Source organism: Pungitius pungitius, chromosome 6 (genome assembly GCF_949316345.1).
Source record: "Pungitius pungitius chromosome 6, fPunPun2.1, whole genome shotgun sequence".
Lineage (NCBI taxonomy): Eukaryota > Metazoa > Chordata > Actinopteri > Perciformes > Gasterosteidae > Pungitius > Pungitius pungitius.
Window position 1 is genome coordinate 17,539,386 of NC_084905.1, and position 27,642 is coordinate 17,567,027.

At 43.5% G+C, this 27,642-nt stretch overlaps 1 protein-coding gene across 9 annotated transcripts; it reads right to left on the bottom strand.

Annotated features, from left to right (window-relative positions):
- Positions 1-454: 454 nt before the first annotated feature.
- celf2 (cugbp, Elav-like family member 2) lies at positions 455-27,478 on the bottom strand. Of its 9 annotated transcripts, XR_005114276.2 has the most exons (15): positions 27,206-27,475; positions 17,004-17,200; positions 13,461-13,543; positions 12,028-12,076; positions 11,827-11,895; positions 10,691-10,825; positions 9,736-9,815; positions 8,410-8,571; positions 7,561-7,624; positions 7,002-7,139; positions 6,291-6,413; positions 5,619-5,795; positions 5,311-5,457; positions 4,973-5,160; positions 455-4,066 (listed from the first exon to the last, which is right to left on the bottom strand). XR_005114276.2 is itself a non-coding variant. In XM_037451703.2 (14 exons), exons 1-14 carry the CDS (start codon positions 27,316-27,318, stop codon positions 5,033-5,035), a joined length of 1,662 nt encoding a protein of 553 aa, XP_037307600.1. In that variant the 5' UTR covers positions 27,319-27,478; the 3' UTR covers positions 455-5,032. The 9 variants fall into 9 exon arrangements, 8 of the variants coding, with proteins under 8 accessions (XP_037307600.1, XP_037307599.1, XP_037307602.1 ...); XM_037451703.2 differs by having other exon boundaries at positions 455-5,160; positions 5,311-5,454; positions 27,206-27,478; XM_037451702.2 differs by having other exon boundaries at positions 455-5,160.
- Between the last annotated feature and the right edge of the window lie 164 nt (positions 27,479-27,642).

The following is a 27,642-nucleotide window of genomic DNA, read 5'->3' on the forward strand; positions in this document are numbered from 1 at the left end:
ACACATCCCAAAAAAATATTTTCTTCCATCGGATGGGAGACTGAGAATAGCTTCAAACACTCACAACCTGAACCCTTGAAATCATAATGTAAATGGTCGCCAACTTTAGATTTCAATAATCATAACTTGGTTTTATTCTCAACTCATCCAGTAATCATTTCACCTTAGGTTGTTCTAAATTTACCATTAACTCTACTCTACATTGACAGGCTGTTTGTTCTCAAACAAAGACCTTAGACTGCAGCTTTAGACGCACAAGCGACCCAAAATAGCTGCAACAAAAAAAAAGCTTTAGAATTAATATCCCAAATAATCACCTGAGAAAAAAGGCAAGAGAAGCACAACAAAGAGGAACGAGTTAGCGAGACATGACACACTGGGGGAGGGAGGGGTGGTTTGTAAAATGTCTTTACAACACTGCACAAGCACAACACACAAAGACACACAGTCCATATTAGGGGAAATGGTTTAATTTGGAGACAGAGGCAAAGAAACACACCACACATGAACAAACATTGACCAAAAAAAGAACGGAGTCTTTCGGCTATGTACTCCGCTATGGGGGAAAAAACAGAAAACTCTACACAGGTAAAAAGCAAGGCTCAAACTAAACACATAGTTAACTCTTCAACTAAGACAATTAACCACACAAGTTGTCAAAATCCTGGTGACCATTAAACTATGTGGACAGCACAAATACTAACATGAAACTTACCACGATTTAGAGGATCCCAACCCCCCCTCCCCCTCCCGCCCTCAGAAACTGAAGCTGATTAACGAAGTGAGGAATACGTATAGATCCAAGTCAAATCAAAATCAGGCATATTTGTTTTGAGAGAAATAAACAAAAAACAAAAAAAAAATTGCTTGACACCACCAAGAGGCCAAACTCTAGATCTGGTCAAGGCGAGGCCACATAGAGAGGCCAGACAATTTTTTTTTTTTCCAATATAGACTTTTTTTCTTTAATTTCCAATATAAAAAGCTTCACTGGTACAAAATACATATGAACAACCAGTTGTAGAAATTGGAAAGCCTGTGTATGTATTTTTTTTTCCTTCTATTTTCACATCCCACCCAGGTTCAAAAAAAAAAATTATAGTGAGTGAACAGAAAAAAAAAAGAAAAAAAAAACTACTGTATGTCTAATACAGCTCACATCAAGATGCACTCACTTTGGCTTTCTTCGAGACAAGATAAAACATCTATTAAATTATTGGTGGAACGTGAATTAAGTCCTACCGATCAGACAAGAAAATAAAAGGAAAAGATTTTTTTTTTCCTCTTTTCATTTGGATCAAGACAATATCTATAGAAGTTACCACACTTGTCAAAAAAACAAAAAAAAAGCACTTCAGAATATGAACACAACAAAAAGAAGAAAGTGATTGTTAGAGCTTGAACGGGATTGGTGATGGAAGCCCCTGAAGTGAGACAAGTTCCGCTCAGGAACGCCGTGGACCGGACATTGTGCTTCTTTTTTTTTTTCCTTTTTAATTTCATTCACAGTAACACTTCACCATACACGGCACACCGACTACACAGCTGCAACCATTTCAGTGTCTGACACAGTTCTCCTCATTTAAAACGACCTCGTCACCAAAGGCAAGAAAGTCGTCTTGGTTTCAACTCAAGTTTTAAACTCGCTTTTAACTTTATTTAAAAAAAAAAGAAAGGATTTCCGACGCGTCTGGTCACAAATTGTTTGGATAGCAAAGTGTTACAGCACACTCACTAATAAAAGAGGTTTACCTTCAAATGTATAGGGACGTTTATTGTTTATCTACAGGTTCTTTTAACCAACTCCAGTACATCACAACACACATTTACTAATAACTCAGAGTGGGGAAAGGGGGGGGGGGGGGGGTCGGGGAAACATGAGCAGGTGACAAGAGCTTTCATGACACGGGCATAAATAGACAAAAAAAGGCGAACTGCAGCAATCTCTAAACCAAGGCCTGATAAGGATGTGTAGGCAGTTTCTAGACGTATATATGGCACTTTGAATATTGTATTGCATTTGGATAGAAAAAACACTGTAAAAAGCACATGCCCATATTAAAAAGTGAAGTCAGTGGTACCTTGTAAATTTGGGGGATTATATCACACTCAACATCCTGCAAAAGTGATTCGCTCCCACAATTGTGCTTGACATTTCCTTACAAAACGACAACACTTTCCTCGAGCACTGATTTAAATTTGGTACCTCTTTATATATATTTTTTGGAATATTCATGTATTTTGAGAAAAGAAAGATAAAAACAGGGCATTGGGGGAGGTAAGGGGGGTGGTGGGAGTCAAATGGTGAAATTGTCCATTTTGTGTTGTAGTTCCTGTATGAGAGTCTAGTTTCACACACAAAAAGCCCCTGAGTGGACAACTCTTAACGCCATCAGGTACGCAGTTTAAGGGAACCCTTCTTTGGGGATGAAGTGGTTGTTATTTTTACCAGGGTTGTCTCAACAACTAGTAGTACAACAGACAAAATACCACCCTGGTAAAAAAAGAAGTGTAAACTTTAGTGCTGAAAAATGGAATGTATTTGTAAACCAACACTAGTTGTGGTGGACTTTGTACTGTCATCGTGCTTAAAAGACCCAACTAAAATAGAAAAGCAAGAGTGTGTGAGTGTGTCTACAAAGTGTGTGGAGACCTACAGGTTGTGTGTTGTGGCCATGTGATCTCTAACTTCAGGGGCTCCCAAATTTGCAACCACAGAAAAAGTGTTTTGTGTTGCGTTGTGTGCGTGCGTGTAAAGAAAACTAGTTTTTTTTTTATATTACAGGAAAAGAATGTGTGAATTAAAAAAAAAAGAAAGTTTGACACATGGGCACTTTGACAACAAATTTTAACAGAGACATTGTCTGGCATCTGTATGGTTAACAGACATTGTAAATCATCATCTTTCAACATGAGGCATCCAGACTAAACCAAAGTGAAACATCCATTAATTCAATTAATGACAAATTCACAGAAAGTCAACAAGACGTACCGTGGAAGTTGAACACTAATTTTTTGTTTAACGCAGGAAAAATAATAAAGTCTACATAATGTGACCCTTTAGAAGAAAAAAAAGTTCTTTTTCCCCAGAAGTTGATATTACAATTAATGTAGAGGATTTTTTTTATTTTTAATTTTTTTTGTGTTTTTAATTAACTAGAAATGACCTCAAACTGTCATGTCGATCAAACTGATTTTAGTCCTCTTTAAAAATGTAATACACTGAAGACCCTCCCCCCACCCCAACACAGATGACATTACAACATAATCTACAAAAACCCCAAAGTTTTGCCTGGGTTCTGTTAGTTAAACTTCTATAGATTCAATGGTATAAAATATAGGTAATCTAAGTGTGCATTTAAACCACAGATTGTCTATTTGTGAATCAGTTCTAAAAAAGTTGACTCATGTAGGTAGCCATTTCTCTAAACAGAGCAAATGTACCTTTTATTGTGCCATCAATAGTTCAAAAAAAAGGTAAATACACTGAATATTTTTTTAAATCAAAGAAAGGTTTGTTTTTTTTAATAGCCTTTGTGTAAATCTTTACACTGCCCGCAAAATGTAGAGATCATTACAGAGCACTGAGAGGGGTTTAACTTTCAAAAGTGTTGGAAAGTGGTCTGTAGCTTTTTTTAAGAAGCCAACATATTGCTAATGGCACCAAATAGCACAGCTGTGTGCCAATCCCTGTATTCAACTTTCAAGTGAACTTTACTGAGAGAGGTAAAAAGAAAAAACAAAGCTAAATTAAAAAATCCCACAGGTTTTTAAAACATTCGCAAAAAAAGGTCTCTTAAATGAATTCAACGCAGGTAACTTTTCACATTGATTTGCTTGACCTCTCTCCCCCCTGTCACATTTCTATACAAAACAAAATGAATATACATGCAGAAAAATCAGGTTGAGCAAAGGTCAAGGGTCAGTGGGTGGCCAGGTATTGGTCAGGCGAGCTTAGAGACATCACAGACAATGGTGGGATGATGAGGCCAGGGGTTTGGCTTGGCTTTCAACATCATGAAGACATGCTAGGCTAATGATGAGCAAACAGGCATGGAGATTTGTTCTAAAAAAGGAACAAAAACACAAAAGGAAGAGCGAGAGAGAGAGAGAGAGAGAGAGAGAGAGATAGAAGACAAAGGAGAGAAAGTTAGGGCCACAGCACAAGAATCGTTTAGCCATGAGGCACAAAAACCAACCAAAACAATGCCAATCACCACATGTAGTAAGGACAGCGGGGTAAACAACAGCCCCCCCCCCCCCGCCCGCCCTCTCCCGACACACAAAAACGATACACAGATTTAGGGAAGTGACCAGGACGTATGGCGGGGACTCCAACATGCACAAACTGTATACGTGGCACCCAAAGAGATCCATCTAGAGTCGGGCCCACTGGTGGGGGACTTGGAGGATGGATGGAATGACTGGAAGAGGTTGTTAATAGAGCAAAGAGAGGTAGCCTAGCTCAACCTTTTTTTGGAGTGCAGGAGGCTTTCACAGTAAGAATGACAAAAAGGAAGGAGACAGACTACACGTAAGAAGCCAAACGGGGGGTGTGGGGGGGGGGGGGTGTCGGGGGTTGAAGGTTTGTGCTCGTGGGTCTGCGAGGCCCGGCTTCAGCCCCTCAAAGCGACTACTGACCCTTAGTCAACCGGTCTAGCTTGATCTGAAGGCAATGAAATGGCATGGCAACACAGCCGATGCTCTCCACTAATTACAGTGACACAAAATACCTCCAGCAAACACTGACTCCAGTGATAGTCATAAATAATCATATACATTAAAATATTTAAGCCGACTCAAATTACATGATAAAACCGCAGGAATGAAATACAGTAAAATGAGGAAAGATCATTGCAAACATGTTTCTTTTCATACAGGAATAGAGAAAGTCTCCCTCCTGCGGTGGGCTCCTTGCCCCCTGCCCCACCGAGTCTCTGCTGTGGTGACCTTGGCTGGAGGGTGAACTTACCCTAGCAGTGTTAGCATTGGAGCTGGGGAGGGGGCGGGGGGGGAGGCCCCGGGGCTAGGATCAGTAGGGTTTGCTGTCGTTCTTGGAGCGCTTCAGCTGAACCTTCAGCCTCTTCATGCCGATCTGGAAGCCGTTCATGGCCTGGATAGCAGCTTGCGCTGACACAGGATTGTCATAGCTGACGAACCCTGAGGACCAAAGACACGTTACATACGAGTTTAAAAAGTGCTGGTTGAGCTTCACTGAAATATGTCAACATATTATCTCAACCACACATTAGCAGGTGCATAAATGATAATGAAGCGGGATTCAGAGACTAGTGGGGCCAACACACTTACCAAAGCACTTGCTCAGATTGGTCTGTTTGTCAATGAAGACTTTGGCAGAGACCACATTTCCAAAAGGCATAAACATCTGCAGAAGATCCTGGTCTCCAAACTCCTGGGGCAGGTGGTAGATGAACAGATTGGCGCCCTCTGGCCCTACTCCATTTGGTAAAAAAAACAAAATCACACACACTCACCTTAGATGGGTGTTACGACGCAGACAGATGCAGCTCGTTAACCGGCAAGTTAAACTAGATGAAAAACCCTGTTACTATGACGACGACAAGACACCAGCCTGACGCGAAAGCGATGATGCTCACCTTCCTTCTGACCCCCAGCAATGCTCTGCTGCAGGAGGGACTGGCCGTAGAGGGAGGGCAGGGCGGAGGCGGCGTACTGCTGCATCCCTGAGTAGGCCTGGGTCAGAGCGTCCATGGAGCTGGCCGCTGACCCGTTGGCCATGGAGGCTCCCAGGCCCCCATTCATGGACCCCATACCTGTCAAACGGAATCAAATGAACCGGACGAAGTCAGCCAACACATTTGGAAAACTTTCTGAATTGAAGAATCTAGAGGGTTGGCCACCAGGGGGCAGAAAACCACATTTACAATAAGCCTTTTGTTTGTCTGCTGACTTCATCATGTACCGTTGTATTGAAAAAATGAACTACACTAAATGTGCAACATATTCCACCCGTATCAAGCATATAATGGCCAAGAGGTGTTAGTTCAACTAAGATTTCATTACAGAAGTTGTAAGTGGTGGTGTTATATTGGATTGCTTTATATCAAGATGTCTAATATACTCAAAGATAAATAACAGATCTAAAATCATTATCCATGTGACTATCGTTTATGTCAACGCACAAAAGCAGTGAGCTTTTCAGCTTTTCTTTCTGATCTCTAGTGGGAATTCTGTCTTAATGCAGCAGGGCCATTCATTTGGTTGGCACATCCATCTTCGTTCAAGCTATTAAAAGAGGGCATCTTTACCACCGACACTGTTGGTGAGAGCGTTGAGGTTGAGGCCCATAGAAGTCCCGGTGAGACCCTGCAGGGTGCCCAGGGACGCCAGGGTGTTCATGGCAGCTCCGGCGCTGGCCGCTGATGAACCCACTGTGGGGAGACAGTGAAAAAAACAAAAATGATGTACGGGTGACTACCTCGTGTTCAAAACAACTCGAGTCATTCTAAAAGTTTTGGATCGCTGCCACAAATTGTTTCAGTAATGAGAGGCCACATCATCGAGGGGGCAGTTAAAAATCTGTCCTTAACAAAGGTCATTACTGCAGCAGCATGTAAAAGAATTAAAACAGATGGAGACAATGTATATTTAGGGTTAAGGTTGGATTAAAAAGGGAAATGGGGGCTCCTAAAATGTTATACGTGGCTGATTAAAGCCCATTAAATAAATGAGGAATGGCTGAGGGCCATTAGGCAAATAGGTTTGCAGAGCAGTTGGTCGATACCGTCACAGCAGCAGGAGGGCTAACTGTGAACAACATTTATGTTCATATTTTTAGATTCATGAGGGATTTTCACTTATACTCAAATTTAAATGCCACGTGTAATGACACTGCATGGGGGAATTTAGCAAATATGCATAAAATGACCACGAGGACAGGGTTTGACTCACACATGGAGCTTAATATTGTATACGTAGTGCATGCACATACTACAGCTCATGTTAATGTGTTTAATTACTTGGGCCGGCCAGGGCTCCCAGGGCTGCACTGTTTGCAGACATAGCGCTGGTAGAGGTCGGGCTGCCAGAACTCTGGGCTGCGGCCGCAGCAGCAGCTAATGTGGCCAAGTTCTGAAGCTGAAGGGGGTTCACACCTGCTGCGAGAACGAAGACACAGTGGTCATTATTAAGCGTCTTTCAAAAAGGTCTACTATAGCTCTCATCTTTGAGAAAAGTCTCCTGAGGGAACAAACCCATCCGGATTCCATCCGAAAGTCGGGATCCTGACTTTTTGGGAAAGTGTCATCAGCTAAATAACACGTTCCTCTTATTCCACCTTCATTGAACGCTGCCTGTATGCATGAGCGCAGTATTGAAAGCATTCTCTGTGCTATTGACTTTGCCGGTCAAGTTACCATCCAACCGTCAGAAATGAATCTTTCATTACATAGCATTTGGTCACTTTGACATTACTGCACCAAAACGATCCATGCATGTCGTTTATTCTGGTTTCACTGTTTGTTGGATTTGCTTCCTCATTTATAGAAGATGACTTAAGAAGAGCGGGGGGGAACTCACCTCCTAGCCTCTGAATATTATTGAAACTGCCTTGGTTACTGGTAGATGTGGCCTGCTGGAGCAACTGTTGAGCGTAAAGAAAAAAAATAAATAAAATATAGGACAGTCAAAATAGCATGTTTTGATTAATCAATTATCAACATTGTCAGTTAAAGTGTTGCCATTATACAGTAAACATGGGGGCTACGTGTTGCATGGCTTACTTAGACAGTTCAGGGGTTTATGGCCTAATTTATACTTCTGGATCAAATCCAGATGGGATTTAAAACAACAGTTTCAGTTGGACCATATTACAAATCTGATTGCAATCCGACTTTGTAAATCCAAGCCACATACAAATCAGGGTGGGTTCTGCTACAACCTATGTGCACGTTATATTTCTGAACAAACACAGAAACTAGATATTCTAATTAGAGGTAAAGATAATCAATTTAATGCACACGTTTATTATTAGTAGCCCTATGATAAAGATATCCTTTTGATAACTTGGTACAAGTTTCTGCAAAGGTTCGCTTGTGGACAAGATGGCCGCTGCATTGCCATCTATGCCATTCCCCGCTCAACAGTCAGCTGACAATACAACTCCCGACGTATCCCTGAGAAATCACATTTTCAGTTTTGAAAAAAGAAAAAAGGGGTAGGATTTGTGGTCTGCTTGGACATTAAACTCATTCAGTGCACACCACCAAACCCACCCATCAAATTATTATCTAGTAATAGTTATGTTCTACACTTGTACAGTCAACAGGGTCCATTTGGTAAACATATGGCTAAAGCATCAATACCTTTTGGAATCACACAAAGTGTAATATACAAGTAATTGTAGTGCCCCGGGAGAACAGCACTTACCGCCAGGTACTGCGGCGAGAGGGTGCCCAGGCCGGCCAGGTTTCCCCAGGTGGAGGCGCTATTAAGCTGCTGAATCTGCTGTACCAGCTGCTGCTGCAGGCGCCTCTGCTCCTTATCTCGCTGCGTGTCGGCAAACTTCACCACCAGAGGTGAGGAACAGCCCTGAAGCAGCGAGGAGGTCAGAGTTGTTACATCAATTCAGGAGCGCATTGAAGAATACAGAGTTTATCCGTCAATGCAAGAGCGTTGCAGGGAATTTCTCAAAAAGGGGTGGGGGGGTGTAATCATCTACGCCTCACATGTTGCATTCATATTGAAGCCAACACAAAGAGGACATCTGCCATGCATTGCTGAGGCAGGCCATATTCCAAAAAAGGAGCACAGGACAACGGCGCACACAATCAAACTTTTTAGCACTCCGAGGAGCTAAATTCAGTCCACAGACAAGCAGCGACCAGATGGGAGGGACAACACTTAATAAAAAACAACAAGAACAACAGACATTCAAACGAGGATATGTGGGCAGAAAATACCAAGGAAAATGCTTTACAATACATACAGTCTCACAGACAGACAGTCTCGTACAGTTTAGTCAGACGCATGGACACGAGGCATGCGGTGCTAAAGTATTCTGGGAGTCCAGAGCCAGACGGGGACCAGGCTGGACGGGCAAAATTGGCTTCTGCACCAGCAGCACCTCCCATGGCAGCTGAGAATTGGGGAGGTTATGATATGCGGGGAAATAGGTGGCAGTTTAAATCTGGTAGTGTTAAGTTTGGTTGGACTTCTAATTAGACTTTTTTTATTCTGCTGCTTCACTGGGGAGCCTATGACCTGCTAGTTGTCAAATTACTGCTGCTCCACTTCCATTAAGAGACCATTGGGTACATGATTACACGGACCTAGTTTTTGAAGAAATCTAATAGGAATAGCTGCTTAAACTATTTGTTAACCTATATTTCATGTGTGAGGTCTTTTCCCTGTTGTCCAAAATAAAGATTTATGATGGGATGATCTAGGGATGTCTAGATATTAAATATGATCAGGAGCAATAAATGAGGCATTTAGATGAGCACAAAATTAGAGATGACAGCATTTCTTGTTTTTCTTCCAGTTGGATCTGGATTCAGCAGTTATGTGAGGGGCTTGTTCTATTCAATTATTTTGCAGGCGACATGTCATTTTGTAATTAGCAAGAGTAGTTTTGGAAATGACTCATGCTCTGTGATGACAGGTTCTTCCATATTTCCAACACATGGGGGCAGCAGAATGTATGGGGGGGGGTATGGGGGAGGGATGAGAAATAGGTGCTAAGGGGTACAGTACCTCCATAGTCTGAGAGTGATGCATGGTTTTGATTGCATTCTGTGCCATTGCCCTGGTAGAAAATGTGACAAACGCACAGCCTGTAGGGAGGGGGGGGGGGGGGAAACAATAGGAGAGGGGGGGGGGGAGGGTTGGGAGGGACAAGAAGAAACAAAACAAGACAAAAAGGTTTGGACAACTCGTTATGAACCCCAAAAAAACACATTACAGTACAGAGAATGGCAACTCCCAAGCACACAGAACCACCCTCACTGGTTAGCACACGGAGAAAGAACACAACAAGGAGAACAGTAACACGTGTCACATGAGCATAGTGATCGACGGATTAAATTGCCACCCAAAGAAGCTCTACTTCGGGGTGTCATGGTGAAACAGTTGACGTGATTATAAACACATGAAAGGCACAAATAAATGCATCCTGAAAGGATTTGTTCCGATTACGTGTAAAACCTGCGCATTTGGGTATCCATTTTAAATCGGTGGTTACACTGCGTTAAATTACGGGGAAAATAAATTCACTAAAAACGTCTGTGCTGGGAGGGTTTTATCGCCTACGTCGACGCGAGGGCCTCGTGCCGCTCGCTATTGGAGGATTTGTGCGGGCGAGAGCTATGTAGGAGATGCGAAAACAAGCTAATTCCAGCCTTTTGTGGAGTGTGATGAAGGAGGCGGTAGGAGAGGAGCTGAGCCGAGCCGAGCGCCAGCTGAGCCCACGAACACCAGCAGCCAGCGGTTGCCTAGGCGACGGGCCATTGTGCCGGACAGCGAGTGCAGTGGCCCTTTCGCTTTGAGATGCGGAGGCTGAGTGCAGCGATGGCGGCAGGATAGGCGATGAGCATGGAACGGGCAGCATTGGAAGTGAATAGCACTTGATTTTCGGGGTAGAGGGGGTTTAAATAAAGAAGACGGGACGGGCCTGAATAAATACTTGATGAGAATATGAAAGCACACCTACCTCTGCTCTGACCATCTGGTCCCCGGAGAATTCTGCACTCTTCCATCTGTCCGAAAGACAAGAACATCATTCTGATCTCGTTCTCGCCGTATTTCTTTGAAATCATGCCGATGAAGAGTTTTCTGTCTTCTACCGCTGTGGAAGGATGAAAAGAGAGAAGCTATTCAGACAAACAATTATGAAGCTGTGACAGCTGCAGTCAAATCAGGCATTAAATCTTTCACTTCTTTTTCAAGCCCTGTCCTTGTCATGCTGCCACATTTCCTGCGTCTCACTTGAGGTGCCAGCCTCTTGTACAAATCTCTGCAACATGCAGCCTTGTTTTCCTCAGCGTCTACTTCTCGAGACCGATGACTGTATCATCCATTTGTGCTCTCCTCCAGGTCCTCTGTACCTGCGCTACTCTTCTCCCCCAGGTGCCTTTTAAAGCCCTTAATCCTCCAAACCCCTGACACTATATAGAAGAGGTGTATTGCTGCACATTTGCCGCACTAAGTCCCCCTCTGGCCTTCGTTTCGGTGTTAAACAGAGTCACAGTCCAGCCCCCGCCTGCTTTTAAAATCTGATATTCTATTTGTCTCGGCTGATTCTAAAAATATTATTCCTCAACAGACATCTCTGTAACCCGCTATGGCTGATGCCCGCCCGCCCACCATTTCACAAGGGCTGTCAACAAATACTATATAGATTTATTAAAATATGCGGCTGTCTGCCTTAATGCGCCGCACGACGGGCGTCACGGACCGTCACTATTGTTAATTAAAAATGGAATGAACGGGTAGGTCAAGCTCTACGAGGAATTATTCATCAACAACTTGATGGCAGAGAACTTGGGCCACAGACGAAGCGACGTTCCGCCATGACAACACGTGCCTATGAAATCAGACTGGAGACGGTACCACTTAAAAGAGGGGGCTCTCGTCATCTTCCCACATTTGGACTTTTTTTTGTATATTGTGATAGTTACTCAAAATGAGGGGAATACAATATAGCCAACATTGAGCAGGAGACGTATTTAGGTTATTTCTAAGAGAAATGAGTTGGGATCTTATAGGTGACTCCTCTTTCCAATCTCACATATCAGCCATTTCTCGTCCATAACTTGATTTAAACGACAGGAATAAATAGAAACCGACCAAAATTCGAGTCGAAGTGGCGCGCTGCGTTGTGTCGGAGTGCTGCGTGGCCCGCGGCTGGTTCCGACACTGTTACGGTTATAATGAGCAAAAATAGTTATGTAAATAGTTTGAACCGATGTTTTTATTTTTTTGAATAAATATTCAAACTTCATGTTTTCTGAAAATGTTCAGTCGTACATTTCACACGAGTCCACCTACCACTTGTTTTCTCGCTGTCAGCGGGTTTCATCTGGATAGGATGATGCATCTGGGAGTTAATAAGGACAAATAGTTAATACAAGAGCCTCACATTTTGACACTCATCTGCTGCATCTTGACGCGTTCATCTCCCCGTTGTGTTCTGACTCAAAACACCATCATCCCTCCCAGCTGCTAGATTCAGGCGGTCTGTAAGCCGATGGCGGGGATAGAATTCTCCAGTATCTCGTTTTAGACTTTTAGATTCGTCTCTTGTCGTCATCATAAACATTTTACTGAGATGGTCGCCATGCAAGCAATGTCTGTAGTGGTGTCATCTACAGTCAGATTTAGCTTTTTAGTATTTTTCTTGTAATCAATATGAATTCTAATCGCACAATTCTAAACAACAAGGTCTGGTAAATCTGAGGAGTAGAATCTTTCCATCTGTCATCTCATCCCAGTTGAGAATAAAGGCGCCTCACAGAACTTCAAGGGAAATATTTTTAGCCTATTTTACCTGTGTGAAGTGAAAGGGAAGAAATTAATCTCTGCAAGATGCCTGAGCAGGTCGTACTTATGAAAAGTGGTGGGTTTGTTTTTGACAGGCGCTAAAGATAAGCAGACAGATGGCCCGCTCAGTATGGGTACAAACTGGCGTCACTGACCAGCGAGAGGGAGAGAAACCGGGAACAGAAACAAGCTTTTCCACTGTCACACAAACCCAAATCAGTCACCCTCAGCAGCAAGTCTACACTTTATTTGAAATGTCAGTGTGATTGATCCGGTGAAGAGAAGCCTGCACACTCATTTATCAACCCAGTTCAATATTTACCTTGCAACATCACAGACAGTTCCAGATAGACTGTGCTATTGATTTAATCGACGACTGGAGTGGTTTGTTACAGATTTAATTGACGGGAAGGGAGTTGTTTAAAATGGCGTTTAGGCCGGGCAGATTTATTTTAGCTTTAACAAGCAGCTACAGTTATTTCAGGTGACTGGGCTTTAATCTATAGATAAATCACGCAATGAATTAAGAAACTGCGCTCCTTCTCCCCCGGACCCGTTGTTAAAAATACTTCAACACGACTCCTTTCACGCATCGAACTTTGGGAAATACTAATGTAGCTGTGCATCAATGATTCATGCAGACAAGCATTAATAATTTGTCCCACTTTGTAGTGATTGGGTCCTGCGCCTCAGTGAGTAACCTGCTGCCCGGTCAAGCACACGTTACCAGATACCTGCATATGTAGTATTTGCGTTTGAACGTACTGGTCAACTGGTTTATCAATTCAGTGTGTTAAGATGCAGGACCAGGATATTTTTCAGGCCAGACGGGCGTTCAGTGAGCCGAGAGCTCGTTATTGGGCAGCATACGGCTCGCAGCCTGCATCAGCGGTGTGGAGGGGGTCGGGCAGCTAAAAGCAGCCCACACTGTGCCTACTCACCCCACTTAAAGTCTTTATGTTGTGCAGTGCATTCTGGGCCTCCAGTGCGGCTTTTCTTGTATAAAAAGTAACAAAACAGCATCCTGCGGAGAGAGAAACGGGGACAAACAAAGTGTGTGGGAGGGGGGGGGGGGGTAAGAAGACAGAAACAGCATTAAAAAGACAATTAATGTAATCCCACTACTGCAGCAGACCAAGAAGCTAAACGGATGAGTGTACGTTCTCGGTGTATCACATGTTAGAAACGTGACGGGATATTCTTAGCGCCACAGTTAGACGGGGCTCACAGCCCATGTGGGCGCTCGCAGCGAGGACACCGGAGTAATGGGATAGTTGAAGGCTGTTGTGTGACATGGCCATAGAGATGACCACGAGGCGAGATAGCTGTCAGGAGGCGCTGATGCTCAGTCAACAAAGCCCGGACATGCCAGGGCAGAGTACAGGCGCATCAGAGTGCCACATTACATAAGGATCCCATCGCACACAAACTTGCATACAGGAGGCATGAAAACGGCACAAAGAGACAAGGGGGAGCAGGAGTGAGCGCGTGGAAGAGGAACGACGGGAGGAGAGAGGAGATGGGGGAGGGGGACGAAGAAAAGAAGAGCGGGGGTGGAAAAAAAAAAAAAAAGCCTCTCATCCTTCCGTCCCAGCAGACCGCCAGTGGCGTTCCAGCCTGTCAGTTTCACTGGGCTGGGGAAGTGGAGCACTGCAGCGTCTCTGACCTACATAGTGTGTATTATGCCGTTACTGGAGCTCCCAGGCCGCGGGGAGGGCTGTTGAACTCTAATATGCATCGAGCTGCTCTCTTCTCTCTCTCACAACCGACTGAGCTCTCCCTTTCTCTGCTGCTTAGCCCTACCTCCAATTTACTGGAGCTAAATAAACCATCCAGAGAGGTGTGATAGTTATCGGATGATTCTTTCATGACCTGCAGTAGACACGACCTAAATAACACGCAAATATGATGGCTCTTTGGATGGATCTGGGAAAAAGTAGAAAAAACAAACAAAATGGAAGTGGGATTACAGCAATTCCCGCAAACAAGAGCAAGCCTGGTGGCACAGGAAGGGGTGAAGAGCGTATTATTTGCAATGCAAATAAAAACGAGCCAGATATCATCAGGCCGTCGTGCTTTGATAAACCAACCCCCACACTTCCCCTACTACGAGTAGGACTACGGGGAAAGGAGAACGGCAGCAAAAAAGATGGGCGTGCCGCCGCAACATATTCCCCTCACACAGGCCGAGTGAGCCAAAGGGCGCTGTGATCAGGCTAGATTATCTATTAGAATACATTAACATCGCATTAACATGTCAATAGGCCATCACAGCTGACACTCCACATACAACAGGGAAGGGCGCTGCTAGAAAGAAAAGAAAGGGGGCCTTTGAACTCCTCAGCCTCCCAACGAACTGGACACCGTTTTTTGGCTTTATTTCTTTCCACGAGCAGAATAATAAGCGTCCTGGAGCTTCTTCTGCGAAACAGTTGAACACACTGGTCCCATTAGATGTTAAAAAACATCATGTGAACCAAGTGCTGTCCTGATCACATGGTGTGTTCCATTAGTGCCGCGAGACATAAAAGGCTGTTTTGAATCTAATAGCCACAGTAAAGTAAAGAAACCCCCGGAGACTTAAAAGCTATATAAATTTAGGGGTTTTCCTTGAGCCAGTTCCATGAAGATTAGGAACATGATACGACTTATTTGCGGACAAAGTCGTCATGTTATAGTTTACCGCTGAACAACTGACGTTTGAATTAATGCAGGGGGGGGGAAGGAGTTTAAGCTCCAGAAAGGCACAAGATGTCCCTCTCCAAGTAACTGCGCTGCCGTCAGTATGCCTTTCACTCACTGAAAGAAGGTGGAGGTGAAATATGAGGAGAGGCTGCACTAAATGGGTAATGTCACAGATTTCCTCAGCTGAACATCCAGGCAGCACTCAGACCGGCTCCACCAACCAACCATTTTACAGACTCAATCTGTGGAACAGCAACGCAGAGGAGTTGAATAATGCCGGCACTGCCACAAAAACGACAGGGGATGGTTGGCCAGTGTCCTTTATTGCCCAGGAGAGCTGGGGCAGGCTTGATGGGCCAACACGACAAAACCACTGGTCACCCCAATTTATTATTATTATTTTTTAATTACTCCGTCCAGCGTCTAAAATGACTCCTACCCCATTAAAACCAGAGTGGATAAGCCCCTTTAGGGAGTCACCCAACCATCAAGGGAATTGAAATTTGCTTGATGTTGTAAACCCAGGACGTCGGGGAAACTGTCGCTTAATTTATTCACCTGCAGTTAGTTACAGAAGACGGAGCACTTCCAGTGGCACTTTGTAGCGTTCCCCAGACGTCAGGCTTCCGCTCGCCGTCTCGTCTAATTGGAACCTAAACCATATCGCTCAGCTCAAGCCCCATTTCTAAAGGTGAGTGCATCGATAGATTTCTTAATGGAAAACCTCAGATGAGTAACACTTCCTCCAATGCTGTTTTTAAGGCAGCAAGACGAAGTAAATAAATGAAAAACTACTTTTACTATCATTCCGGACAGTGAAGAAAAATGCGATGTTTTTAACGCTGAAACAAAAGACTGTTGAATCCTCTTATTTGCAAGCACAAACACAGCTGCACTGCGTGTTCAGACAAGCAATACTGCCGAAGGGGATTGTGCTGACATCTGATGATCGATGACAATGCAATAACAGCGTTTGACCACTTAAAAACAGGCGAAAACCAGTAGAGCACAATGGCCCCATATAAAAAAACTCCACCATTCTCTCCAATATGGGAAGTGACAAACCAAAGTTATTCAGAAGCTGAAGTGTGAGACTATGTACATAATAAAGGATTATCAATTATAATGAATAGTATTTTTAAAGCCAGTGTAGGCAATCATTTGAGGAGCTTTTGCTATATTGGCTGACACTCATTACATCCCAAATGCATTCAATAAATTAAATGCTGACAAAAACTATTAATAAAAAACAATTGTGAGGACTGTAATGAGCCTTTCCCTTCACGCGTGAAGTGATTAGATGGCGTATCCCTCCGTCTACCTGCGCTCACTCATTAAATCTGACAGTTATGGCTACTAGCAAAAACCACGTTTGCCGTTTACGTCAATTATAACAATGATAGGTGTTTTCATACATGACAGCGAGAAAAGATAACCAGATGGTCTCTAAAACTAATCTCCGTCCCCTCAACGTTTCACATCAGCAGATGTACACTGTATGCGACAATTGTTCATTTGATTGTGTCTAATCTAAAATTGTACCGTCACTGTTGAGTTATGTAATTGCGTCTTGTACTTTCCAGTTTCCATTAACTTTGTAATTGTTGGTTTGGGAGCCCTTTGAAAATTAGATAATACGTCTCAAGGGGTCTAATACATTTCTAATACACTAGGTAGTTGGCTAGGGTTAGCCATTATAAAAACGTGTCTATACAAATAAATATATAATATTGGTTTCATAAAAAAGGCTTTGTGGGATCGCCACAAAGAATCACAGATGATTTAGTGGCCGAGCGTACCTTTGCTCTGAGGGGGATTCTGGGTGCGATCACGGAGGATGTTGATCTGGTGCACGGCGCCGAAGGGCTCAAAAAGCTCTTTGAGTTCCGTTTCTGACCAGGCCCGCGGGATCTGGCCCACGAACATCTTGATGGAGTCGGGGTCCGGCTGGTCCAATTGCTCCAGCGACCCGTTCATCTTGCTGCCGTTGCCGTTGCTGAGAAAGAGAAAAGGTCGATTTAATTGAATTGTTGGTGTTGCACGTTATAGAAATGCACACTGATAACAATTTGGTCAGTAAGGCTTACAATGTAGCGCTCTCCTGATCTAGCTCAATCAAATCAACATTATTGTTCACAGAGGCAGTTTGACATCCATTTATTTCAGATCAGAGCATAATGAACAATATCAGTTTAAACAAATGACTTTCTCAAAACTCCCAAATAGCTGATTGGGCTTTGTCATGGTGTCTGAAGACTGAAACCAAAAATCGAACATCAGGATCAATTGTGATATACTAGATAATCAAGAATTGATATCTTTGGGGGTTTTATAACTACCCTTAATGTGTTGATCGTAACTTTAAAATTCCATAAAACTATCATGGAGTCTGATGGTTTATAGATGAACGAATCATTCCAATTGTGATCATTTAACACATGTACACGAAAGTAGATGTTGAAACAATATTTTGTATCCTGTCATGGAAGGTGAAAGAATGCTGAATTGCTAAGTCAACAACATACCACTTAATCTGTGTGTAATAGAACAATAACTAGGATGAGGGAAGTACTAAATTGTGCCCTTTTCCTTTGAGGCAAGCCTTGGGGACAGTGAATCAATACACAGAGTATCTACGAGTACATTACACTGTTGGCCCACTCACACAAACTCAAAGATCAAGGGCACAAACGTTTCCTGACAGGTGTTGGAAACCAGGAATGAGACCGGAGCCACATCGGGCCCCGGTGTCGAGGCAGAGGAATCATGTTAAGTACAAAGTATCCCTCCCAATACCCGATGTAATCCCACAGATGATCAAGAAGGGCCACAAGTACATGCCTTTAAACAATATTGTTGGGAAAAGGAAAAAAAAAAGATACTTTACTAATGTAAAAGCAATATCACACACAGACCTTTGGACACGAGCCATCCATCTCTTACAAATTGAGCCCAGTCGTTCCGCAGAAACCCCAAACTCCTTGAGGGACCTAAATGACATGCTGACAAATCACACTTGGGCTCTTCTTCTGATATCCAACTCCACACCTTCGTATGAATGGTTCCTTTTTTCCCCTCCCTCCGGAGACGTCAATATATTTGTATAAAAAAAATAAAAGAAACCGTAGAAAAACACTCCAGTTAAACAACCTCTCTCCACAAAAAACGGGCGAGTGCCCCCCCTCCCACTACCTCCGACAGCGAAGGGAAAACAGCACTGCAGAGCTCTAAACCTACAAGAATCGCGGGTTAGCAGGCAGAGATTTTGCGCTGCATCTCCTCCTCAGGCGCTTTGGCGATGGTACAGAGAGTAACCTACAGCTTCTTCCCCACAGCAGGGGAACAATCACATATTGTTCGCCCATGCTGGGGAACACTATTCACCGTTCCCCTGCAGCACAATGGCCCGAGTCAGAGGGACGCTTAGGAACACGTCGAAGGCTACGTCTGCAAAGGCCACGTCGCTGGTGGTTGACACCATTTATCCCGCTTTTCCAGTTGCACTCGGACGCCATTTTGCTGGGGGGCCCTTCGCTGATACATCGCTGGAGAAACGGCAAACCTCACTTGAAAAACTGGAATTGTGTCACTGCGTTAGAAAAACACGAAGGCACAGGAATCCACTCCCTTTGACAGGGTCTCCTTAACATCCATCAACCCCCCCCCCAACCCAGCAGCTGTGCATGGTCTCTTCAGCTCAGTTGAGAAATATACATTCTTAGAGCTTTCTACGCAAAACAAAAAGGATAAAGGATAATTAGTATGTATATTTCATGCATTTATGTTAGTCAAGAAATTTAAATCCATGATTCCTCCATCATCAGGTCTTAATCTCAGGAAGAAAAAAAAATGTAGAATCGTGAATTGGTGAGCAAACTGGTGTTGAACCATTACTTTAAAAAAGGACTAGCAATTATCTGCTAGCTTAGCTACCAGAAGGGAACAGCTGTCTGCAAGGATCAGTGTCTTCAAGTAGCGTATCAGTTTCAAGTGACACCTGCTGACATTAGGTAGTATCTATCAGTAGAAGAAGCGTAAAGCCGCTAAGGCTGCATAATGTTAGGTCAATACAGCAGTGGCATTCCGCCAATACAAAAGCTACCATGACACGCTTAACAACACTTCCGACAGTGTTTAGTCACTTTCAATGATGGTTCACAATGAGTGCACTTATGTCCGAGTAGCAAAGAATTTTGTTTCAGTAACGACACTAATCAAAAAGTTTAAGCATTACATCATTCACTTCTTTGGCACTGGGCTGAAACCAGAAATCTCGGGACTGCCGTTGTATCTCAAAGCCTGAGGAAATTTATCTGATGGTCCAATATTAGACATGGAATAAGTTTGAGGCTTTAGTCATTACTTTGCTCAATTTCTCTTGTTTTTCTACATCTACCTCATTTTTTGTGATTAAATTATTTAAGAGCAGAGTGAAATACATTAGTAAAAGCCCTGCATTTAAAATGTTGCATAAGTAGATTTACACATACAATAGCATCCAAATATTTTTCTTAAAAGACCAAAACTGAAAGCACTCATTTTGCAGAAAAGCCCATTTCAAATGATATCATTGGATTAGAATTATTGAAGGGGATCTAATTCTTACTACTTTACATACTGAACAATTAGAATATACGAAACTTAAAAACCCGCCATAGTTTATTAGTTGATTCATCAATTGAATAAAGAATCTGAATGTGCTAGGAAGCCTAATTAGTAAATATTGTCAAATGAATTTAGTGAACCCCAATAACACCCTCTGAGATGTAGTGGAAAATCAGTAAATGGTTGCATAATTGAAATACTGAAATAAAATACAAATCCGAAATGGTGCTCAAGTACATTACTTTAGTAGCCCAAATGTACCAAGAGATTCTTGTAGATTTAAGCTATTTGTGTTGCTCTCAAAAGATACTTTTACCTTTAAAACAGATAACATTTCCTCACAAAAAACTGACTACATTTCACTTTTGGTGTTTTGCAAATCATTTGACTGTGCTGGTGAAATTGAAGGCAAAGACTGCCATCTGCTTGTCCACTGTAACAACATAAGAAACTTTGTCCCCCTCAATGCTCATCATTCACCACTAAACACACACCAGCAGAGCTGACTATTGGCACACATCATTAACACCAGTACCCACTCAAAAATACAAGGTGGTTGTGTCACTTACTGGTGAGCTCTGCACCCTACACCGCCCAGCAGGGTGCTCCCAGACGGGGCAGGATGAGCCTCGTGCCCAGCTACCATAAACAGCCCGGCGGTATGGCAGCTCAACGAGCCTCGAGATGCCCTCCAGCAGCTGACGAGTCCTCCAGTCGCATGCTTACTGCTGCACCACCCATAAAAACAGGTGATTTATCTCGACCATGTGCCTGGCCTGTTGGTGAGCTCTGACCGCGCAAGTATGCCAGCGACACCTTTGCTGTGCCCATAATAGAAAGCCAGCCAATTCGTTTGGTAATGAACAAGACTTTGAAAGCTCAGCACCTTGTGTCCCTAAACCATCAGGGTTCCCAGCAGCAACACGGCACGTGATTTTGTTTCGTCACCCCTGCTGATTGGAAGCAATTTCTTGCATTTACTGAAAAGGAAAAGAAAGAACTCTATAGAATTGTATTTACATCTTAAAACAGAATTTGGCACTTGATATATAGAGTCATAATGCTGCTTTAACTAAAATATGGTGTCGACCTGACTGGTTGGGGCAGTGTTTCACATTGCCAAGTATCTCCCTGTTTGAAGGTTACACTGAAAACCCTTTGCCGTAGGCTGTTTTTGCAACCGGTAGTACACGGCGGTCATGCTTTATTGCGGGTATGCAGAAAAAAATAAGTCAGATCACACAGACATACGTAGTGCTCCTGAGAAAAGAAAAAAATCTGTTGCATGAAACAGCCGTTTGCTAGTAATACCCTTAAAAAAAATCTTAAGTGGCTTTTTCTTAGAGGAAACCAGTGGCCTTATAAGCTGATTCAACGAGACAGAATGCCTAATGCCGTGGTGATATCTTTGACAGCTGTCACGCAAAACATGAACACGCTCTCATCTGGCTTACACGTTGAAAATATCCTCCAGACAGAGTTGTAGCTTAAAAGGGGCCACAGGATTTACATAACATTGGCTGTAGGACCCCGGAAACAACAGTCAGACTCGTGTATTAGGTTTGAAAGAACAAGTGATGACCACAGGCGGATGTTGCTCAAGGCCATTAAGGAGAAACTGTAGGAATGCGTTTTATTTGAGTTCCGTACCGAGCGGTTGACCCTAATCAGCACGTTGCGGTTCTAATGCGAAGTTATTAAGATATTTTTCTCCTGGCATTAACTCCAATTACGCTCAATGTGGCCTGATTTCAATGTTGAATTTCCCTGATGAAGATAGACATGTTCAATCAGCGTCTGAATGGGCCGTATGTTAACAGGCGACCAGCGTCTGATGACAAAGCCCGCCCCATTAGCTTCGTAATCACACAGAGCGTCCCTGGCGGTTATGGATGACGTTGTTTAAAGCATAGCTTGTGTGAATCAAGACAGAGTCAGATTCCAAACTAACTCTGCTCAAACCGCCGTTGTTGTCGACAGATGGAGCATAAATTCTCCTGTTTCCAGAAACCTGCCGCAGAAACCTTAACAATGCATCTAAAATGAAGAGCCAAACAGCCTACTGCATGCAACAATAGCACGTGATCCATTTGAGAGAATGTACTAACTGTTCACTCAGTCATCCATTATGCAAACCCGTGATGGCAACAGAATCTTTAACACAAGACTTTCAGTTCATGCTTACAAAGATGGACAATATTATGTGTGTTTGAAAATCCCTACAAAACATGCGCGCTCATATATATATATATATATATATAGCACTCCCAAGTTCTGCAAGCTGAGTAAAATGAGACTACCCACACTTTTTTTTATACCCACAACAGTTTTTGTTGTCTCACTGACTCTCAATGTGACATAAAATGGTGGCCATTTATACTATATGGTTGCTGATTACCAATTTCTGCTCCAGAGAGCCATTGATCTCTATTTTTGCATTCCTTCAAACCAATTCATTACTGCTCCAACTATTTTGCTCAAGAAACGTTTTTTCCCCCATTTGATTTCATGTAGAAAGCAGACACTGACTTTTAGTCCATACTCATGTAAAATATTGAAAATATTAAGCTAATTTTATTTTAGAGTCTTCCACTTACGCCCAATAGCTTATTTTGCCGACTTCACATGCCTCTAATGTAGACTTTGTCCATAACCAAACAAACGCACCGCAGTGACAATTTGACAGACATGATGGTTGCATCTGGTCTTATGTAACCGTATCCCACAATATCTGTTGTTTGCAAAGCTTCCAGAAGAATTTGCTCAACCTTCAATGACGCCGCCCCACATAGGGTACGTGACTGGGAGCGTTCCAAGGCTCTACATGTAGCTCTGGGAAAGCCAGCCATGTTAGCAGAGAAACAGGTGACAGACTACACCAGAGCACTCCTGCTCTCAGCCTTCAACATCTGCCCCATGGCACTCTCGCCCCACTGCTGCCACCCCCCCCCCCCCCCCCAGTGGCGAGCAGAACAGCTGGCCCGGGGAACCCCCCGCCCCCCTCCACCAAGTGCCAAGATCCTTCACTTTGCACCGATCAACAGCTTCCTGACCACGACAAAGGGGATCACTGTGGCGCTTACTGACACGGAGAACGCAGTGGCTGCCAAAGGATCACACTTAAGCCCTCGGAGTCACTCTCGCTGTCAACAATCAGGGGGATAAATCAATCAAATACATCTGGAACCACATATCAATCAACACAATGTCTAGTATTCAAAAGGATATCCTGTGATGGTCCTATACTCTAAAAAGCTAAATAATACCCATTATATAAAATGCACCCATGAAATTGCGAAACTCTCCTCCTCAATTTGGGTAAATCAATGGATGGTAGGGCACTACATAGTAATGGGCCAAATATTTGCTTTATTGATTAATGGGATAACATTACAAAACAGTAAAAATGTCCTTACGGGTAGAATATAGCAGATCCTTAGATCTGATTTTTTTTTATCATTTATTGTTTAGCATTTTTCAGAGAAATATTACAAAAACGGTATTTCTGTTAATAGGCCGGTTTTGCTATCGTTACAGCAGAACAAAATAGACACACGTGACTGCAGCGATTCGTAGATACACCACGCCGATAATGATCGAACTTCTCAAACGGGGCTCGATAGTTTGAGGAACTATTGTTTCAAAGAAAACGGTTTCATCATGATACTTCCTCAAGAGCAAGAAATAAAAAGGACCACGGCCCGACTAAAAAGAGCGCTCCTAAAAGTGCCTTACATTTTAAAACCGCGTTGCAAAAGCATGCGGTGTTTTTTGGAAATGTGTTTTGTCAAACTGGATTATGGTTAGCTGGCGTTATGTCGAGAGGACGGGGGCTACACTGTGGACCTCTGTGCTTAGCGAAAGCACCCCCCCCCCCCTCCCTTGTGTACATGCCCTGTCACAAGATTCCCATTAATGGCTCAATAATATATCTAACCACGTGCTGTCCGCCGTTAAGTAAGCACTTTACTTACAACATGGACGGGGGCTGGGGGCTGCAGCTAACGACGTTAGCTCGACGGCTAGCATTGAGGCAGGGAGGGACTGGGAGTGCGCCAAGCAAGCCGAGCTAATAGCCCGTGTTCTGCCTACAAACAAGCTCCACTCCGGCGGGTTTACGCTACGGCCAAATACACCTCACGTCGACAAAAAAACGCATTGCCGTTAGTCGACGATAGCTAACTTTAGACCAACTTTAACACCGTAACTCTACCCAACGCCCTTCCCTTTAAACCCGTTTTTGGTTGCATGTTTTTACACCTACCGTCACGGCCGATAACGCGTCAACGTTAACTTGATCAACTAACGTTAGGTTAGCTAAACCAACCCAAGACATGGCGCGTTGTTTGTACAAGTACAACGGACTTACACTCCGTACCGTTGTTGTTAAAAGCCAATATATGCAGTTATCCCCCGACTGATACCGAAACGTGTGGTCTCCGGAAGCACATGTCAGTGGACTATTGTAGCGCGCCTGTTATCCGACACGCAGCTAGCAAAACTGCGTTTAGTTTGGGTGCTGCGATGTTAGCCCAAACACTTGTGTACTGCGGCCGTGAGTCGAATCAAGTGTACTCTGGCGACTTCTGTTGAGATTGCTTCCGCGGTTGTCGTAGTTAGACAAACTACTTCCAACTTCACGTGAGCGCACCGTCACCGGTCGTATGATTAGCAACGTTAGCATGCCAGTTGGCAGTTAAGCTAGCGGTTGCTAACCGCCAACTCCCGCGGAACTGTGTTGGCTTTTTCAACAACAAACAAATAAATAAATAAAACGCACATAGGCTGGAATACAACGCGAGTCGATGCTTCGATTACTTACATTGCGTCGCTGGAAGTCATTAACCGACTTTCGGCTAGAGGGTGGTAATCCAGGTTGAACGCCGAAGTCATGCTCATAACAACGTCTATCTAACAATGAGAAGCGACGTCCGCTCACTCCGCAAGAGGATCAACTCCTGCGAGACGGCAACAAGACGAAGACGAACAGGTGCAGGGAGGGAAGCGGGTATGTGTGTGTATGCGTGTGTGTGAGGGGGGGGGCGTCTTCTTCAAAACTGCATGAGGGGGGGGGAGAGAAAGGGAACCGGTATCCGCCTTATTCCGTCCTTCTAATTTCTCTGCCGTCCACCGACTGAAATAAATTCCGGTGAGCCGCTGTCACAGCGAGCTGCAGCAGCAGAGCAGAGGCGTGGCCTTTTTTCTTTTTTTTTCTTCTTTTTTAAACAAAAAGTCCGAAGCCATGCTGCTGCTGCTGCTGCTCCTCCATAGAGAGTTCAGTGACCTATTTGTAGTTGTAGGACGGTTTATCCGCTGTGGCATCCCTGTTATGTTCTCATAAAGCCTGGTATTCTGCAGCGGTTTTTTCAGAAAGGAACTGCACATCACAGGATTCAGTGCCTGTCCTCATTTACTGGCGATCCAGGGGCATTTAACACGTTTCACGTAAACACACAAACGAGGTGATTATTGTCAAAAAAAGAACTAGTATGTTCATTTTTCAACGTATTTCATTCTTGTGCGTTTGTTCATTTGGACTATTTCCAGGCTGTTTATTTCCTTAAACTGCATATATGACTATAAATCTCTCCCAATTGAAAGTGAGATTGTTGAAATGCATTTTTTCTGCTGTCCCCCAGGGTCATAGGTCATTTTCCCCCTTTTGTGCTGGGCTGTTCTTTCCCTGGGGGGAGGGGAAGCTTATCTTCTTTTGTTGTTTTGGACTTGCAGGGCGAGGCCTCTACACTGTGGGGGGCGGGGGGGGGCAGCCTAATTATCCAACCTTTCAGCATTGCTACAGCAGCTGCACAATCCAAAAATATTATTCATAGGGAGCGTTAGAAAACATCCCCCATTTATGAAATCCAATTTAATCCCTGTATCCATAGCAATTTCAAGGCAACTCGGTACGAGCGCAGAGCTCGCTCGATTAAACAGTGCCTAAAAGAGGTCTGTATGCATGATGTGATGTGCGACCTATTTTGTAACATGCATACAGGCTCACTATGTAGCACATAGTACCAATAAGGGGTTGCTATAAAAAGACAGTTCTAACCTCTCTGGAGAATCAGGATTCATTCAAATGGAGAAACAATATATTAATGCCATCCCATCCGCAGCATCCACATATTTCCTTCTACTCAATTAGGTCTCTGGGGATTTTATTCAATGGATTTGTTACGAAAGAATCAGGATTCTTGTAAAAAGCAGCTCCTGTTTTTATCTTTAGTAATATATTAATAATATATATTTGTACATATATATTTTTATATAATAATATATTACTAATCTACAGTATGCGATGGCACCAGGTTACGCATGTTCTCTTTTCGAAGAACTGTTTTTTTGGGCTGGATTCCAGAGCCTGATGCCTCGTTGCCAGCACCTTCTAATGCTAGCCTTCTATTCTTAATCTCAGATTATTACTACTGTAATCCTATCCTAATCCTCAACACGTACCATGCTTTGTTGTTTACATCCATTTTTTCCCCTTATGTAGAGGTCCCACTCACCTATCATCATCATCATCATCATCCTCCTCCACCTCCTCCTCATCCAGCTTTTACAATGTTGCCCCCTTCGTGACAAACTGGCAGGGTAAAAATAGGCCGGCTTTAAAACTAAAATGGGTCACTTTGGCTTTTTTTTGAAGACGTTAACTCGAACTCAGAGGCCTTCTTCTTCTCAGCGCTGCCTTTCACACAATGATTTGCAGAATGGCGACCAACTAAAGCGCTCTCAAAATGGAGAGAGATAACTTCATCTTACTCTTTCCAGAGGAAATCCACTGGGTCAAGATGTGCTGCCTCATCAGGGCCCTTTTCAACCACATTAATCCAAATGGATCTATATGTTCCTTTGTGTTCTTTCAAGGATAATTGATATATTTTATTTTTGGGTATTGGGTGAGTACAGTGAGGTCTGGGATGGTTCAGTAGATATCTAATCACACAGGTTTTAACTTTTTCATTTAAGAGACAAACACCTGCATCACATTCATCTATTTTTCTTTATTTATAGTGCATGCAAGTACCAGAGTCCTTGTGGAACTTTGAAACGAAGAGGAAGGTAATAAAATGAAATTGATTTTTTGATTGATTTTCCTTTTCAGATAAAATCTAAAACTAATCCCACAACCTTCTGATTGAATCATTTTTGTCTGGAAGATAGGAGTGACATGCATGGCCAAATTCATTAGATTTCATATACATGGTTTGTTGAATCCTCAAAAAAAAAAAAAAAAAAATCCCACACCCTTCCCACAACACAAGAGAACGCCTCAACTGGAAACAATACATCCTATGAAAATATTCAGCCCAGACAAAGAAGCAGTCCAAATACGGGCTGCTCCACAAAGGCTAGCCCAGGTTTCAATGAGGGGCCAACCCCAACGTACCTCATAGGCAGGTCCTCATTCCTGACAGAGATCCCGGTCGCAGAGGGGGGACAGCGCATGCTGTTGGCATACAAACTCTGCACCAGGGCCAGCTCAGAAGAGTGTTCCAACATCGGTGCTCTGGAAAAATCCACCCAGCGTAATGGACACTTTCTCCTCTTTCCCTTCTTTCCTCTACGCGTTTCTCTCCCTTTCACTGTCTCCCGCCCACTCTTTTTCCTCGGTTTAGTGCAGCAGAGCAGGCGCCCACCCCCTTCGCTGACTGGCGTGGCTGAAATAATCCTCTATGACAGCTCATCGTGCGCTAATGCATTGTGCTGCCTGCGGCAGCCCAGTTTGCAGCCTGTAAAGCTGTGGCCACAGTAGCACTCTCGCACTAATTGACACCCACATTAGGAAAACTTCAGTAAATTGAACACAAATGATTTATTGCCACT

Coding starts and splice junctions, on each gene's coding strand:
- celf2 (XM_037451702.2), bottom strand. CDS start 27,318: ATGTTGGAACACTCTTCTGAGCTGGCCCTGGTGCAGAGTTTGTATGCC. Junction 10,826..11,826: donor CCACTTCGACTCGAATTTTG/GTCGGTTTCTAT, acceptor ATCCTTCCACAG/CGGTAGAAGACAGAAAACTC. Junction 7,140..7,560: donor TAATATTCAGAGGCTAGGAG/GTGAGTTCCCCC, acceptor TCGTTCTCGCAG/CAGGTGTGAACCCCCTTCAG.